Here is a 17119-nt window from a genome sequence, read left to right as displayed (position 1 = left end):
GAAGGCTAGTAGCCATTTTAAAGTAAATAGAGGAATGGAATGAAAGCAAAGAAGACAGGGCTCTGAAATGAATTGCGAAGAAAACAGGTACAAACAGACAAAAACAAACCACCATTTCTGATACAGTCACAGCCGGCTTTCAAAATTTGTCCCAACCTTCATCATCAAAAGATTCTCTCTCTCTCTCTCTCTCTCTCTCTCTTCAATGATCGTCACCATGCAGCATTTCTCTCTCTATATTTATAAACAACCTCCATAACCATAAACCTTCCTTCCATTTTCTCTGTCTTACTAACCATCATGGACTCTCACTTTCCCGCCATTATTTCTCTCTCTCTCATCTTCGTGCTCTTCAATGCGTCCTTCGCTCACTCGTCCACGATCGGAGTCGGCTACATCTCGCGGATTCTCGAAATCCAGGACCGCGAGCGAGCTCCTCCGGCCGTCCAAGTGGCCGCCGCTCGCGCCGTTCTCCGCCGCCTCCTTCCTTCTCACACTTCTAGCTTCCATTTCGAAATCGTCTCCAAGGTCTTTCATTTTATTGCAATTTCAATTTTATTTTTGTACTCTGTTTGGCTGCCGAGAAAATTTCAGTTTCCGATTTTCAGTATCTTAATCTAGGACCTTAACAATCTGAAACTATCGACTTTATTGCTTCGTTCAGTTGCCTAGAAAAATTGAAATGAAAATACATACATAATCAGCTGGAAACTGATTGTTGATGGTGGAACTAGAAAAAAAAAATGCAGAATGTGACTGTTGATTAATGTTACTGTGAAAATTGTACTGTTAGACTGCTCTATAATTTTTGTTAAACAAGTATTTTGAAAAATTACATTGACATGTATAATATTCTCGATCCTTGCAAAATAATTTTGCTAGATGATCGGAGATCAATAACTATCTTATCATAAAATGTTTGAATTTCAAGTATTTGTAACCTTATAATCATGTGCAAAAGTGTATGAGTTTCTATATCAGATAGTTAAAAACATCCGATTGACAGCAAATTTGGTGGCATGATAAGGGCAAAGAGAATATGTAGTCCATTGGCGGAGTTTTCAAATATTAATCCAATGAAAATTATGAGGTGGTGAAACATCACAAAGAGTTATACTAGGTGTAATTATGGGCAGAGATTGGGTTCAGTACACTGGACCAGTTGAGATGATGACACATGTCCACTTTTGGCCATTTGTTGCCATCTCAACGGGTCCAACATTCTGGAGGCACTAGACCCAAGTCAAGTCCGTATTATATATTTCATTTTTATTTAAAAAGAGGATCTCACTCATTTATATCTTTTACTTTCTTAGGAGCAATGTGGTGGTGATCCTTGCTTTATGATCAAGAACAATCCTTCTTTCAGTAGCCATGGGGATCCGGAAATCTTGTACGTTGAGAATGAGATTTCTTCATTAGCTACATAAGGATATATCTCTGATGAATAGTTTAGTGTCATTATTGGTGTTGACTTGAGCCCTGTGTTCAAAATCTTTTGTGATGTTTCAGTTTACTTGGAAATGAAATTCCTGAATGTTTGCTTTTGTAGAGTGTAATATTTGTGATGACATAATTGTACTCGCTAACACACAAATATATAAGCACATTCAAATGTGTGGTGTATTACCCCCATTGAACATGATTAGATGATAACCGAAATAATGTGGCTGACGCATGTGAATGTGACTTTCATTTCTTGAATAGAATTATGGGGGTCACTGGAGTGGAGATTTCGGCTGGTTTGCACTGGTATCTGAAGTATTGGTGTGGTTCACATATATCTTGGGATAAAACTGGTGGAGCACAGCTATTTTCAGTACCTAGAGCAGGCTTGCTCCCCCGTGTTCAAGATGCTGGTATCGTGGTTCAGAGACCCATTCCTTGGAACTACTACCAGAATGCTGTTTCATCTAGCTGTAAGATTCCCCTTTCTAATTGCATTTATCTTTCTAGAGTATTTGTGAAAGTGAAACTATTATAACTGCATCTCCAGTGTTTATGGCCTCAAATTCCAATTGTATTCTGATAGATGTTATTACTGTTTTCTTTCATCTGCTTTTGGAAGATTCTTTTGCTTGGTGGGACTGGAAAAGATGGGAAAAGGAAATTGATTGGATGGCTCTGCAAGGCATTAATTTGCCGCTAGCATTTACAGGGCAAGAGGCTATTTGGCAAAAGGTTTTCCAGGTAATTTCCTGTGGTTGGCTTTATGCAATTTTCCATGAGTTTGAAAGATTCAATCTTTCAGACTCTCGGCATAGTTTTGTTTCATTGTGTTTTCTTGTTGGAAAAAATTGGTTAACAGTAACATGGATACTACAATATTTTTACGATTTTGATTTCATTAAAAAGCTATATGTTTTTCTAAAGGTAAATTGTTTAGTCAGTTCACTATATTCAAATGACAATGCTAGTTCCAGTTACTCATGAGTCATAGATAGAGTAAAAAATAATTTAGCACCTATTGATTTTTGTCTTTTCAAGATGTATTATTAATCCTCTAGCAGAAATTTAATGTAAGCAAAACAGATTTGGACAATTTCTTCGGAGGCCCTGCGTTTCTTGCATGGTCACGTATGGGAAATTTGCATGGGTAAGTTTGTAAATTTTGATTAGTTGGTTTTATGTTTGCAGGGCTATATTATTTTCTGACTTGTGAAACTTTTTCTTAATGACCTTCTAGTGTGTGTTTAACAACTTGACATGCCTTTTCACCCCCTAAATTTTTATGTTAAATTCTTGATTGTAACAAATTTCTTGCTGGAGGCCTTTTGATTTTGTAGTCTAATACTTTTCAGCCGGTTGAAATGCTAATTATATCCATGCACCTCATTATTTGAAGCCTTTCACTTTGACATGCCAGTTTGGTATCTGCTGTTATCAAAATCTCTTTTCTCTGGAAAACTAGTGCAACAATCCATGAAAACGATGGCTATTAGTTGTAACTATTTTAGTTTTAGTTTTTTTTTTTTTGATACTTTTTCTTCTAACTTATAATGTTTTTATCAACAGATGGGGTGGACCACTACCACAAAGTTGGTTGGATCAACAGCTGATTCTACAGAAGAAAATTCTTGCCAGAATGTATGAACTTGGGATGACTCCAGGTATCAACGTCTCTATAACATTAATCTTGATTTCCTTACTGATTTTGGAATTTCTATGTATGGTTGCAATGGAAAATTTTATGATTGTAGTAGAACCAGTGAAAGTTTTTGAGGAAATCAAGCATTTCTTTATCTTTACGTTGACATTTCATTTTATTTGGAACTTAACATTTCATTTTTTCTGATAAAAGGTGGTTGTTATCTCAGGCTGAACCTCTCATTTTGATTTAGGTTAATCTTCATTGTTAACAAATTTTTTTTTTTTTTTAATTTTAATTTTGATTTATGGATTACTTCCATTTTCCCCATTGTGTGGATAATGCTCCTAATGCATGCAAAGTTTACTTTTCAGTTCTTCCTGCCTTTTCTGGAAATGTTCCTGCAGCATTGACATATATATTTCCATCAGCAAAGATAACACGTTTGGGAAATTGGTAAGTACTGCAATGTGCCAACTTAACATGTGAACCAACACTTACCTATCAAAAAAAAAAAAAAAACATGTGAACTAACACCTGATGCCTTTGGCTGGTGGCTACATAATGCCACAAACACAATACAAGAATTGCTTACTTTCTTAAACTTACTAATATAGGGGATGATCACGTTTTTCTAGTGATTCTTGCCAATCGGGGTTAGTACTAGTATTTCAAATGGAGTGGAATATGATCAAAAGGATCTATCTGAAGGCATAATCTATAATATCTATGGCTGTGTAAATTTCGACCATGAAGGTGTTGCACTGGCGTGTACTAAGCTCCACATCAAGAATGTACTAGGTCAATCTGGATTATTAAGCAATTGCTTGGAGCTTCAATTCTAACTAGTCTTTTTGGGGTATAGCACAAATTTAGTTATTCCTCATGTTGAGAAAAGTTGTATTAGATTGAACTTATTAATGTTGTGTGGCTTGGAGGCAATACAACATAACGTAGGTCTTGACAAGGCCTGATGAGAATGTTAAAGATGGCGTATATTTAGTCGCACATCAATTGTGAAACTAGTCCAATATAGGCTATATAAGTAATTGTTGGGAGCTCAATTATGACTAGTCTTTTTGGGTATAGTATGGATAAGGCTAGTATTTTCCTCAGGATTGTTACGAAAACATTTCCAACAAATACCAAAAAACTAAAAAACTTAGTAGATTTACTTTTTTTGTCCTTATGAACAGAAAATGCCAAAAATTTGAATTGGGTCAGGACTTCCAAAGATATAATTGCACGCATATATATTCCAAGTGTCATTTGTCATATACATCACACACCTATGCATTCCACATCTTATAGAAGATGGACCAATTCCTAAACAAAATAGACCTTAAAAGAGCAGTTGCAATGACTCTTGGGTTGCCTTCTTTGTGAAGAAAATACATTGTTGGAAGAGTGGAGAGAGCCTTTCCAAGTAAAAATGAAAACAAATAGGAAATGAAGTTGGAATAAAGAAAAATGTAATCATGTACAAAACTTAAAGATCTAGAACCTTCCTAGGTTAGACATGCTTGATGAAACGAATTTTATAATGTTTCTAAAATTGATACCTTGGAGAACCATGGAAGTCCTGAAGGCCTCAAAGCCCAACATAGAGCTTGAAGAGCTAGGATTTAACTGTTGTACTATTTTATTTTAGTTTCATTTACAAACTTACAGCTGCCCAATCCATCTCAATTTATAATTTATATATGAGAACCTTTTATCTTTTTCAGTAAAAGATAAAGACCTCATCTTCCTTTTCTTGATCCTGCTGCAGGTTCTCAGTTAAGAGTGACCCTAAGGTGTGTTGCACATATCTTCTTGATGCAACTGATCCCTTGTTTGTTGAAATTGGGAAAGCATTCATCAATGAACAATTGAAAGGTGCACTTATCTATATACCCATGCCTGTGCTTATGAAATCAGTAGGATCTTACATGTATGCCTAATAAAGATTAGTGTTTTCATTTTTTGATGTGCTTGTAATTGCCTTTTTGGTCAGAATATGGAAGGACTGGTCACATATACAACTGGTAAGATATTCTCTCAGTTCCTAATCTTTCATTTCAACCCTTGCTCATTTGAGTGAATATGAAATAAATGTGCAACGTATATATCATGAACCTATACAAGCACAAATGTCAGAGGGGGGTGCCCAAGAAATGAGTGTGATCTTCAAAGTTCTCTTCTTTTTTGGTCTTGAAATCAACCATAATACGGAACTAAAGGCCTGAGTTACAATTCATCTAAAAGCAATCATTACTTTGTGGATGACTAAATGCACCTGATTGCTCTTACTTTTCAGAAGTAATATAAAGAGGCTTAAATCAAAAATGTTTCATTAAGATGTTGGAAATGTTGAAAGGGCTGATTTAGCAGCCCGTCATCGGTGCATTCTTTTGAAGTGAAAAAGTTCTGTACACAATTAAAATTTTATCCATTGCATGCATTAAACAGTTCATGCTTCTATATTCCTACTGCTTTCTTCAAATTTTTATGTTCTTTCTTCAAATTGGAAATATTTTTCCTTAAGATTATGTTATATCATGTAATGATTTCTGAACCTACTCCAGTGATACTTTTGACGAAAACACCCCACCTGTAGATGTCCCAGAGTATATCTCTTCATTAGGGGCTGCAATCTTCAGGGGAATGCAAACTGGTGATGATGATGCTGTCTGGCTAATGCAGGTGAAACTACTACTTTTAATTTTAGGTTTTCCTAGGATGCAGCCGTTTTCCTTGACCTTATAATTCAATGCAGTTTTTGCACAATTTTACATATATCTGTGTGCGTGTGTGTGTGTTTTTCAATTGATATTAGCATACAGATCAACTGTGGCCTTGACTTTCTTATATGTTGTTAAGCTTCAGTTTTGGATCTAACGTTCTCCTCCCTACCTTTTTTTTTTGGCAGGGGTGGCTGTTTTCATATGATCCATTTTGGAGACCTCTGCAAACAAAGGCAATATAGTAATATCTATAAAATGCTCTTTTTGTGATGCTTTTCTAGTTATTTATGCATGTTCATTTTTAAGGATTTCAATCTAACACATTACTTATTTCATGTAAGAATTGGTGTTAAATCATCTGCAGCTCAAACGAAACTCAATAAAGATAAGACATTTGTTAACTTAACATTGAAGCATTTGATTGGAACTATCAACCTTGAAGTGGCCTTTTTGTTTCTAAAGTTTTTGAGCGATTAGGAAAGAAGAAAAAAATTTAGGGAAATTAAAGAGATAAATTTAGGGCAAAAAACCTGCAACGTTAGAAAAATCAATCATGATTTCTTGCCATATATATTAGAGTAAATTATGCTATAAAGGTTGATCATGATTCTGGTCTAGTTCACTTTTATGTTGCTTTTGGTTGACAGTAACCTATGCTTGTTTTCAGGCACTTTTACAGTCTGTTCCTCTGGGGAGGCTGGTTGTCCTTGATCTGTTTGCTGAAGTGAAACCCATATGGATTACTTCAGAGCAGTTTTATGGTGTTCCTTACATATGGTAAGTCATTTCCCCATTTCTAGTTAACAAAGCTATCCAGACAAATATCTAATTGAGAATTACTGTGTTGGATACTTGTTAAATGTGGACACTCAGCAAGTCATGACCACTCATAGAATATGTTTAAATGGGCTGTAGTGTTTTTAAAGCTTCTATATAATTAGTATTCCAATTTATACTTTTTCATTTTTTTTCTTTTCCCCCTTTTGGCGAATAAGAATCAAAATGCATAGCTGGCATTTTCCCAAGCTTGTCCTTGAAGTGTAGAATGATTCCATTTTTCCCATATACATTAAGAATGTATATGGTAATACTGAAAATTGTTACATTGGCAATTGAAATTGGCCCAGCAATGAAGCAAAGCTCTAAAGTTGAGCTGCTTAGCAAGATTTTCAAAGATGTTGTATGGATCGACATGGATGCACACACATATGGCAATGTCCTACTAAGTATCTACCTTATGGTTGGTTTCCTGGGCCAACACCCTACATCCTTGTCGAAATGTGAAACTTGTGTTGGGTCTATACAGTAAGCTGTTAGAAAGTTCATTATGTGCTTATAAGAGGGGTTTTTTTTTTTTTTTCCCCAGTTCTGTTACCTTTCTATGTTCCATTTTTCTCTTGGTTTCTTAGTTAATTTGTTGGTTTACTACTCTACAGGTGTATGTTGCACAATTTTGCAGGGAACAGTGAGATGTATGGAATTTTAGATTCAGTAGCATCTGGACCAGTTGATGCTCGTAAAAGTGAAAACTCAACAATGGCAAGTTTGTCCATTGTGATTTTGTTGTTCCTTCAAGATATTATCAATTTGCTTGTTAATATCATAGTGTCTTGCAGCCCCATCATGTCAATTATCTTATGTCATTGTAGTTGTGGCTGCATTTGATATCTGCTGCGACATGTTAGGTTTTTTTTTTTGGGTAATATTTCAGCAATACTATTGAAAGAAAAGCCAAGTAGGCAATCAACACTCACAGACTGAGGCTGAACAGACACACAACCCAGCACAGGGGCAACAGGAACCCTAAACCACAACACAAACATTTAAGGCAACCCTCTAAGCCAATTCACATCCCTTTAACTTGCAGAGTTCTGACAAGTAAACAGAAAGTGGCACCCCCCATTAACAACATGGCACCCTTTTGAGGATAGAATTGCAACATATTGGTCTTTTATATCCTTCATACTATTAATGGATAAAGCTGCTTTTATGCTTTTGAATTTTCTTAAGAAAATATTTATGCATTAAATTGCATAGATCAGGTACTTTTATGATGGTTGGAAGTAATTATACGCCATGCAACATCGACAAATGGACCAAGATATTGATTGTTTAATTACTGAAGGCTTGAAATTAGAGTGGTAAATTAAATTTCCAAAATTCTCAGGATGAAAGGTGAGACCTCAGAAATTTTTATTGAGTCTGACAAACTTAATTGTTGTCTAACTGATAAAGCAAAGTCCAAATTTTTTCATGCAGTTTTATATGCTAAAAATTTCATCATTTTTAGAATCGTCTCTTTACTCTGAAACAATAAGGATAAATAGAAAAGTGAATGTTAATATATATTGACACAGGCATGCTTTATTTATGAGATATAGTATATGATATTCACACCTTGCATTTTTTTGTTTGGAGCCACTTTCCTTGGTCAAAGCACTCCAACAATCATAACTATGATTATTGCAATGCAGCATAACCCCCCCCCCCCTCTCTCTCTCTCTCTCTCCATACATTACAGAAGCACATGCAAACACTGATAGTCCTTTTGCACAAGTTCTTTACTATTTTATTTAGATCATGTATCTTACTTTACCTATTTACTTACCTAAAGGTTGGTGTTGGAATGTCAATGGAAGGTATAGAACAGAATCCTGTGGTTTATGACCTCATGTCTGAAATGGCATTTCAACACAACAAAGTTGATGTCAAGGTAATGTTAAAGTTTTATCTCAATTTAAAGAATGTTGCTTATTTTATCCATTTATAGTTTCATTTTACAATTTTCAAGTTAATTCACAAGCAGGATATGGTTAATTAGTTACCCAAGCCTCCCAAATGGGACAAATTTTGTCCTTATGTCATTAAGTAGGTTATGGATTTCATACCATGGATTGCAAGATGTGTTCCTTGGAACTTGTACCTTCTGCCTGAATTGCCTTGAGCAGCAGTTGATGTCTGTTATGTTTAAATATCACCCAAAAATTGTGTACATTCTTTCTTGGAATACTTTGAGAATTTCATTTCCAGACTTGAACCCATGATATCACGTACATCTTTCATTGTTTATCAATGTTTTTGAGATTTTGTAAATTCACCTCCCACTTACAGTGTATTTAAGTATTTGATTTTAAATCTTCTGTAAACTTGATTCATAAGCCCCTTTAAAACTATGTTTTTGGTTTAAAAACTTTAATCAAATCTGAATTTCTTACCTTTTGCTTTTCCATCTCAGTTTTGGTGTTTGTTTGGAGGGGATATGGATTTATAGGAAAAATTGTGATTTGGAATTAATATCTCCTGATCGTCCTTATTTCAGTTATGGATTCATTTATATTCAAAAAGACGCTATGGCCAATCAGTTCCCTTAATACAAGATGCCTGGAATATATTATATAACACTGTCTACAACTGCACAGATGGTGCATATGTAAGTTCCCCTAACTTGCTTCATGTATGTTTGACTGTAAAGTAATATAGCCTTTGTGTCAATAATTCCTGCAGCTAAACGATTCTGGTATCTTCAATTTTCACAAATATGCATCAGTTTGACCTTTTACCCAAACAGTTCATGCGTTATAGTACTTGTAATTCTTTTCATTTCCAATTTTGATTTAACAGTCTCATATTGCTTCTGCCTGGTTGTATAGAGGTTTACCAAGACTGATATAAAAAAAACTTCCTGTATTATTGTCGCAACATTGGTTAATTATATTTGAGTTGCTATTACCTGTACAGATATGCCTAGCGCATTAATGTTTGTCTGAAACTAAATATGATATGAGAACAGGACAAAAACAGGGATGTAATTGTGGCATTCCCTGATGTTGATCCTTCCTTTATTTCGGTACCGCATGAAAGGTATAATCACCAGAGAAAATCACTATCAAGAAGAGCAGCCATAGAGCAAATAACTGATTCATTTGATAAACCCCATCTATGGTATTCAACTTCTGAAGTAATACATGCATTAGAACTGTTTATCGCAAGTGGAGATGAACTATCAGAAAGTAACACTTACAGGTTAGCATTTTTCAGTTTTTAAACACTGTTATATAATAAGTAGTAATGTCTTTCTTTTCTAGTTATTCTTGAACTACTACCAGTGGCACACACTTTTCTATGTATTTCCTGTTGTATCATGTTTTTTCCATATTCGCTTACATGTGTCCTCTGTGCTTAGGTATGACCTTGTCGACCTAACTAGACAAGCTGTAGCAAAATATGCAAACCAGCTATTCTTAAAGGTTATAGAAGCCTATCGGTTGAATGATATCCATGGAGTGGCCTGTCATACCCAGAAGTTTTTGGACCTAGTGGAAGATATGGACACACTCTTAGGTTGCCATGAGGGGTTTCTTTTGGGGCCTTGGTTAGAAAGTGCACAAAAGCTTGCTCAAGATGAAGAACAGAAGAAACAGGTGCGGATCCTTTTGACTTGTTACATATTTCTTCTCGAATAACAAATCAGTTCATTTTAATTGATGTGATTCAAAATTACAGTTTGAATGGAATGCAAGAACTCAAATAACCATGTGGTTTGACAACACGGAGGAAGAAGCTAGTCTGCTTCATGATTATGGTATGATAACATTTTCTGCCTTGATGTTTATATTCTCTCTACAGTTGGACTTGTAGGTATTCCCATTTGGCTCCAAACAATTGTCCCATCAGGGTCATTAGTCTTTTTCTAAGTTGATAATTGATTATAACAGTAACCTCAGCTGCACTTTCTTTGATTCATCTGACAACTACCTCTTTGCAACCTATATGTTTGTTCTCTACATCCTTCAATTGTGCATTGTAGAGAGATGAAAATTTTCAATTATAGCTATACATTAATGTAATTGTTATCTTTTCCATATTTTTTAGGAAACAAGTACTGGAGTGGGCTTTTACGAGACTACTATGGCCCTCGAGCAGCCATATATTTCAAATTCTTATTAGAAAGTTTAGAGAAGAGCCACGATTTTCAGTTGAAGGATTGGAGAAGGGAATGGATAAAGCTTACAAATGATTGGCAAAGGAGTAGGAAGGCATTCCCAGTGGAAAGCACCGGAAATGCTTTGAACATATCCCGGTGGCTTTATAACAAGTATTTGCAAAGTTCAGACACTTAAAAATTACCCATGAAGCCGCCATTACATGGATTGTTGTACTTCGTAGAAAATGAATAATCTGTAAACTGGTGCTTAGGCACAACAATGCCTTTTGTAGTATATCTACCTGTTCTTTCCATGCTTTACTAATCCAGTAATATTGTTCTCTACATTCCATGCTTTACTTGTCTAGTAAACTCTCTCTCTCTCTCTCTCTCTCTCTCTCTCTCAGCATCATAATAGTGCAATTATCCGAACACCATTTCCCACATTGGAGATTAAAATCCTTGCAACAATTCCTAAGTTCGTTACTGACTTGGCAATGCCTTTTTTTTTTTTTTTTTTTTTCAATCTACAGATTTAAGGACAGGCAATGCAGATGAGATAGAGATAATGTTAAAGCTATGGGCTGAGTTAATAATGAGTGATGGTAGGGGAGGAAAATGGAAATTAATTTTATTGTAAGTAGCTGCCTGCAATGTCTAAGATATCAATTTAGACACGAAACCATATCATGCTGACTAGCTCTTTATTTTCTTTTCTTTTCTTTTTACTTAAACAAAACTGACATCATATTCATTTATAATAAATATCTGTTATAATAACCACACAGTCGAACCTTTCAGAAATAATGTATGTAATTGGAATGTTCTTAGCATAGGTTTTGTCCAGTGTGTTTATAACTGAGTTAGGAAAGATGCTAATTGTATTGCACATGCCCTTGCTAAATTTGGTTTTTTAGATATTAATATATTATACAAGCACTCTCTTCCTCTTGCTGTTTGCTGAGCAATTGAGGGAAAACGTTACTCTTCTTTGTTGAATAATGAAGATTGGGTATTATAAAAAATTAAAACATTTCCAAAAGTATAGAACCTTTTTTTTTTTTTTGAGAATCCGAAAGTATAGAACTTAATTTAAATTTTGTAGGTTGCAAATTACACCCCTAAATTTGGTCTTTGGAATTTACCATGAAGTTTCAAAATTTAGATTTTACACCCTGACATTTTAAAATTTAGATTTTACCCCCCTAAAGTTTAGAGGTGTTTGGATTTTACACTTCAAAATTCTGAAATTTTAGAATGTAAAATTCAAACACTTTTAAGGAATAAAATCCAAACACCTCTAAAATTTATAGAGTAACATCCAAATTTTAAAACGTCAGGGTGTAAAATCCAATCATCCCAAAACTTTAGAGAGATAAAATTCAAATTCTAAAACTTCAGAATGTAAAATCCAAGCACTCCCAAACTTTAGGGGTGTAATTTGCAATTTATCCAAACTCACTTTCATATTATTTTTTGGGAAATACTAATGGATGCCCTTAGGGCATTGGTTAATAATCCATTTAAAGAAATTTTAATAGAAAAAAAAACAATTAATGTTTTAACAGATTTTTTCATTTCTCATAAAAGTGATGTCAAAACTTTCCTAAAATGAATTGTTAACCAGTGCCCTAAGAGTATTCACATCAGTTAATGCAAAAAATCTGTCCATTTTGCAAAAAAAAACTTGTTTTTCCTATTTTGCACATATATTTTTACAAAAGTCTCACATTAGTTTCTCTATTATACACATTTATTCAATAAAAATATTTATTTTTTCCCACTGTCATCTCTCTCACAGACCCAACACAACCCACACAGCCACCATCATCAAACCACACAATAACCCAGCTACCATCAACTAGCCTCCAAAAACCCAAATCCAAAGATCCATCATCAACCTACCTAATCACCATCATCAAGCTACACAACAAAAATCCAAAGACCCAATCACCATCATCAACCTACCCAAATCCAAAGATTCAAAAACCCATTTATCAAAATCCCAAAACCCACTAGAAACAAAGGAAAACCATCGGCAGTAAAGGTCAGAGAGAGTGAAGGACAGCGATGACCCAACATGCAGCGAGCAACAGAGATGACCCAACACGCAGAGCAAACGGTGAAGCTGGTGGTGAAGCTTGAGTTAGAGACTGAGAAACACAGAGAGAGTTTAGAGAGAGTGAGGGATAAAAAGAGTGTTCAAAAAGAGTGAGGGAGTGAATAGAATGAGAGAGAAAAAAATAATAAAATATTAAATGCAAATGCTACAATAACCATGCATATATGCACAGTTATTGTAACAATAACCATGCAATATATGCACAGTTATTGTAGCAATTGTGCATTTATGCATAATTTTACACTTACTGATATGAGTGTTTTTTTTGTCAAAATGTGTAAAATGAAGGGTTTTTTGCATTTTGCAAGATTTTGCATCCATTGATATGGATACTCTAAGGGCACTCGTTAGTATGATACTTTTTTTTTTTAAGAGAGTTTCAACCTACGGTTTTCGCTCTTGGTGATAGTTATTTATCATTAAACCAAAACACCAATTGGTTTAAATTTGAAGGTATAACATTAAGGTTGTAAATAAACCAAGTCATTCATAAACAACTCGAGCTCAGCTCGATAAAAAACTCTTTCATGTTTTTTTGTTTATAAATAAGCTAAGGTTGAGCCTTAGTTTTAGGCTTGTTTAGTAAACAAGCCAAGCCCAAGTAAAACTACTTATTCATGAACAAGCTTGTGAGCTATAAGGCTCGATACAAAACAAGTCAAGAATAAACTCATTTATAGGCATGATATGTGCTTTCTAAATAAACTAATTACACATATCATAATAATAAAATGTCTCATATTGCACCAATACCCTTTACCTTAATTTTTCATTTCCCTCTAAACTAATCAAGCACCACTTTAGACTTTAGTTACCTTCTTAAAATAATTTATAAGTGGGTCACATATGGTCCTTCCTTATCCATTATCTAATGTAAAACTATAAAACATGTTAATCCTTTCTCATTCACAATAAAGGATGAATGGATTAATTTAATTTTGTAAAGTTGCAATATGAACAACGGCTAATCATTGATCAGATTAAAAGCATGATAAAATGAGTATGCTATTTTCTTGTTCTTGTTTACTTGATTTTGGGAGATTTAAGCATTTGATAAGATAATTTTGTTGGATCTCAAGTTCAAAATCTTGATTTGAGCTCGAGTTTGAGCTTAATATTAAGCTCGAGCTTAGCTTGACTAATGAATCAAGCCAAGCTAAGCCAAACTCAAACTTTTTAGCTTTCCTACAAACTCAAGTTCAAACAATATTTTAGACTTGTCTCAAACTCAAACTAAGCTTGAGCTTTTTAATTTTACTGACGAGACTCCAACCATGCATGAACCGCCTAAGAGCAGGCGTCACTAGCTACAATTATGGACCATTGTAGATTAGTTGACCATAATAATAATACAACATTGAGAATTAGTTCTATGATCTACTATCTAGAAGCCCTATTGGCCTATATCTTTCTTTGTTTACTATTCTTTTTTTTTTTCTTTTTTTTTTTTACTTAAAGCCGCTGTACTTTGACAACGCGTATGAGATATAATAATATGAAAGTTGAATATGGACTTCTTGGACAGAAGCCATGTACAACATAAGGGAGTAGCTTCTAGGAAGATGGACCAATCTCCTATATCCAGCAAATGCAGGTGGGTCACGTGTGACGGTGTGTGAGGCCAATTTGTCAAAAAGTCTTCTGGATAGTTCCGGATCCTTCCTTACCCTATTATAATATTACCTCAGAAGCTCCCAAGAGTACACGCTTATATGGATTTTACAATACGACCCTTGTTTCCTACAATAATGAATTAATAATGACAGAAAAAAGTTTAAAAAGTTGGTACTAATTTTATAGAGTTACAAAAGGGTATGATAATGAATTTAAATGTGAATAATTTTTTATAATTAATGACATATTTGATGATGCACCCACAATTAGTTGGCTAATTGTTTGACAAAGTGTTAGAATACTTGCAAGGCAAAAATCACACTATTAGAGGGCATCGAAGCAGTACCAGCTTAAGTTTTCTTAATACTTAAGTGGGAAACTCACAGAAATTCAAGAAAGTTGAAGGGTCCGTTTGGATTGAACTTATTGTTGCTGAAACTGAAAACTGAAAACTGAAAACTGAAAACACCGTAGCAAAATAATTTTTAAATGTATAAATAGTACTGTAAGACCCATTTTTAATAAAAAAAAGTTGATAAAAAATGAAATTTGTAGGTCCGTAAACAGTGCACAAATTCACTGTTTATGGACAAAAGTTAACAAATGCAGTTACTGTTCATATAAACAGTATCCGCACAGTAGCGCACAGTTCGCTTTGCTCCCTCTCACGCCTGAAAAAAAAAAAAAAAAAAAAAAAAACGTGAAAATGAAAACGCGCCGTGAGAATAATCTCAATCCAAACGCCCTCGAAATGCAATAATTGTAGAGTTTTTTTACTAAGGGTCCGGTTAATGTGTACCCTTAAGGCACACATTAAGCTTTCTATTTTTTAAAATATTTTCTCGAAAATTGAAAAAATTGTCATTACTTTTTTAATTTTCGAGAAAAATTTTGTCAAAAATAAAAATTAATGTGTGTCCCAAGAGCACACATTAGTAAAATCTTTTCACTAATACCTTAAAATGGAGATGATCTAGTGTTTATACAGGAGTTTGGACTAGCTGTCTTTCCATGATTTCCACCATTTTTTCACAAATGAAGTGTGATGGAAGGCGTAGAATAATGGTGGTGAGATTCTCAAGGTTTGTACCCAAAACTGAAGAACATGGGTTGATGGACGGGGATCTCCTTGAGAGGCACCTTCTTCATTCACCTATCATCCAAGGGGTTGGACAACTGTATTTGGATGGCACAAGCTGAAGGATATTTATAATAAATGTTAGACGAACTATACTCATCATAATCGATTTATAAAATTTATATGGTAAAATTTAAAGTTTTACAAATAATTTTTTTCTGACCTATATATTATCGAATCTTAAATTGCCCGTGTTCATAAACGAACATGCCTAAAATTTAGTCCCATATACTATAATTTTTTTTTTTTTGTTCATAATCAACCTTGGTATTATTAAATTAAGTTGGAAAATAAGCAACAACGACAAAAGTATAAAATTTTGGTGGACAGACTCTAAGCAGACTGCACTGTTTATTTCAGTAAAAAATTTTCTGTAAAGATAGTTTTTTATATTTTTCAGTATTTGGTAGTATAAAAAATTTTAAAAAAAAAGTCAAACAAAAGCTTTCTTTGGTCAACAAAAAAATAAAGTATGATTTATTTTTAGAATTTGTTTTTTATTAAATTTAAAAAAAAAAATCTATCTCATTGCAAGTTAAATAAAGAAAATTAGAAGATCATTTTTTAACTCACTTAAGTAATTATCAAATATAAAAAAACGAAATAGTTTTATAAAGAATGCTTTTTAAAAAATGGCTCATTAAAAAAAAAAAAAAATTTCCTAACAAACGGAGCAAGAAAAAGAAAGCTCAGCTCTCCTATTTCTATTTAATATAATTGTATAATCTCCCGTTTTATGCCCAAAATAAAAATAAAAAAGATAAGAACTTTCTTGTCCAGAAAGAAAAAAGAAGGACGAGATTGTTGACTTATAAATTTCGCCTATTCTCACATATAAAATTCCGTAATGGTCCAGTCTCTACAGCCGTATAAGTTTTCTCAAGGTTCGGCCACCCAGTCTATAAAAGGTTTACATTGACAAAATACAATTCCATTAATCTTCCAATACCAATTCCCAAGACTCTCACGACTCTCCCTCCTCTTATCATATATCATACATCTATTCCTTGTGAAAAAGGAATTCCAATCTCTGCAAACAATGGAAGGAAACAACACATATGGTGCATCATGGGCTGATCAGTGGGACTACAGCAACCCAGACCCTATTCCTAACGCTGCAGACACAAAGAAAAATGGAGGTACTTCTGCAAAGTACAAGCAAAAGGTTGGTGAAGGGCTTGGAAAGACCAAAGCTGTGGCTTCAACTGGCATTAAGAAGGTGAAGGAAGGGACTACCTTGGGCTTTCACTGGATCAAGGACAAGTATCACAAGACTACCCAGAAGAATAAACAGTCCTCTAATTATTAGTCCTATAGTTTAGATTGGAGATGTCTCTTCTTTTCCTTCTTTCTTCAGTTTCAATTTCAGTTTCATGTTGTTCATGACTCTTTTCTGGATTCGTTTATTCATGTGTACCATATACATACACTTTTGAGATTTTCATTTATGGTTTAGATTGGAGATGTCTCTCCTTTGTGTATTTCTTTCATGTTGTTCATGACTCTT

The 17119-nt window shown here is 34.2% G+C and overlaps 1 protein-coding gene across 3 annotated transcripts; it reads left to right on the top strand.

Annotated features, from left to right (window-relative positions):
- Positions 1-11085, top strand: LOC112020192 (alpha-N-acetylglucosaminidase). 3 transcript variants are annotated; one of them, XM_024052749.2, is made up of 19 exons: positions 1-528; positions 1317-1393; positions 1708-1919; positions 2069-2190; positions 2511-2596; positions 3016-3110; positions 3463-3544; positions 4860-4966; positions 5085-5115; positions 5656-5773; positions 6000-6047; positions 6482-6591; positions 7251-7353; positions 8429-8527; positions 9134-9244; positions 9605-9837; positions 9998-10235; positions 10318-10396; positions 10687-11085. In XM_024052749.2, exons 1-19 carry the CDS (start codon positions 301-303, stop codon positions 10932-10934), a joined length of 2427 nt encoding a protein of 808 aa, XP_023908517.1. In that variant the 5' UTR covers positions 1-300; the 3' UTR covers positions 10935-11085. The 3 variants fall into 3 exon arrangements, with proteins under 3 accessions (XP_023908517.1, XP_023908518.1, XP_065619648.1); XM_065763576.1 differs by having other exon boundaries at positions 3-87; XM_024052750.2 differs by lacking the exon at positions 1317-1393.
- The last annotated feature ends 6034 nt before the right edge of the window (positions 11086-17119 follow it).

This window comes from Quercus suber, unplaced genomic scaffold (genome assembly GCF_002906115.3).
Source record: "Quercus suber isolate HL8 unplaced genomic scaffold, Cork oak 2.0 scaffold_514, whole genome shotgun sequence".
Lineage (NCBI taxonomy): Eukaryota > Viridiplantae > Streptophyta > Magnoliopsida > Fagales > Fagaceae > Quercus > Quercus suber.
This window is presented reverse-complemented; position numbering and strand designations above follow the sequence as displayed.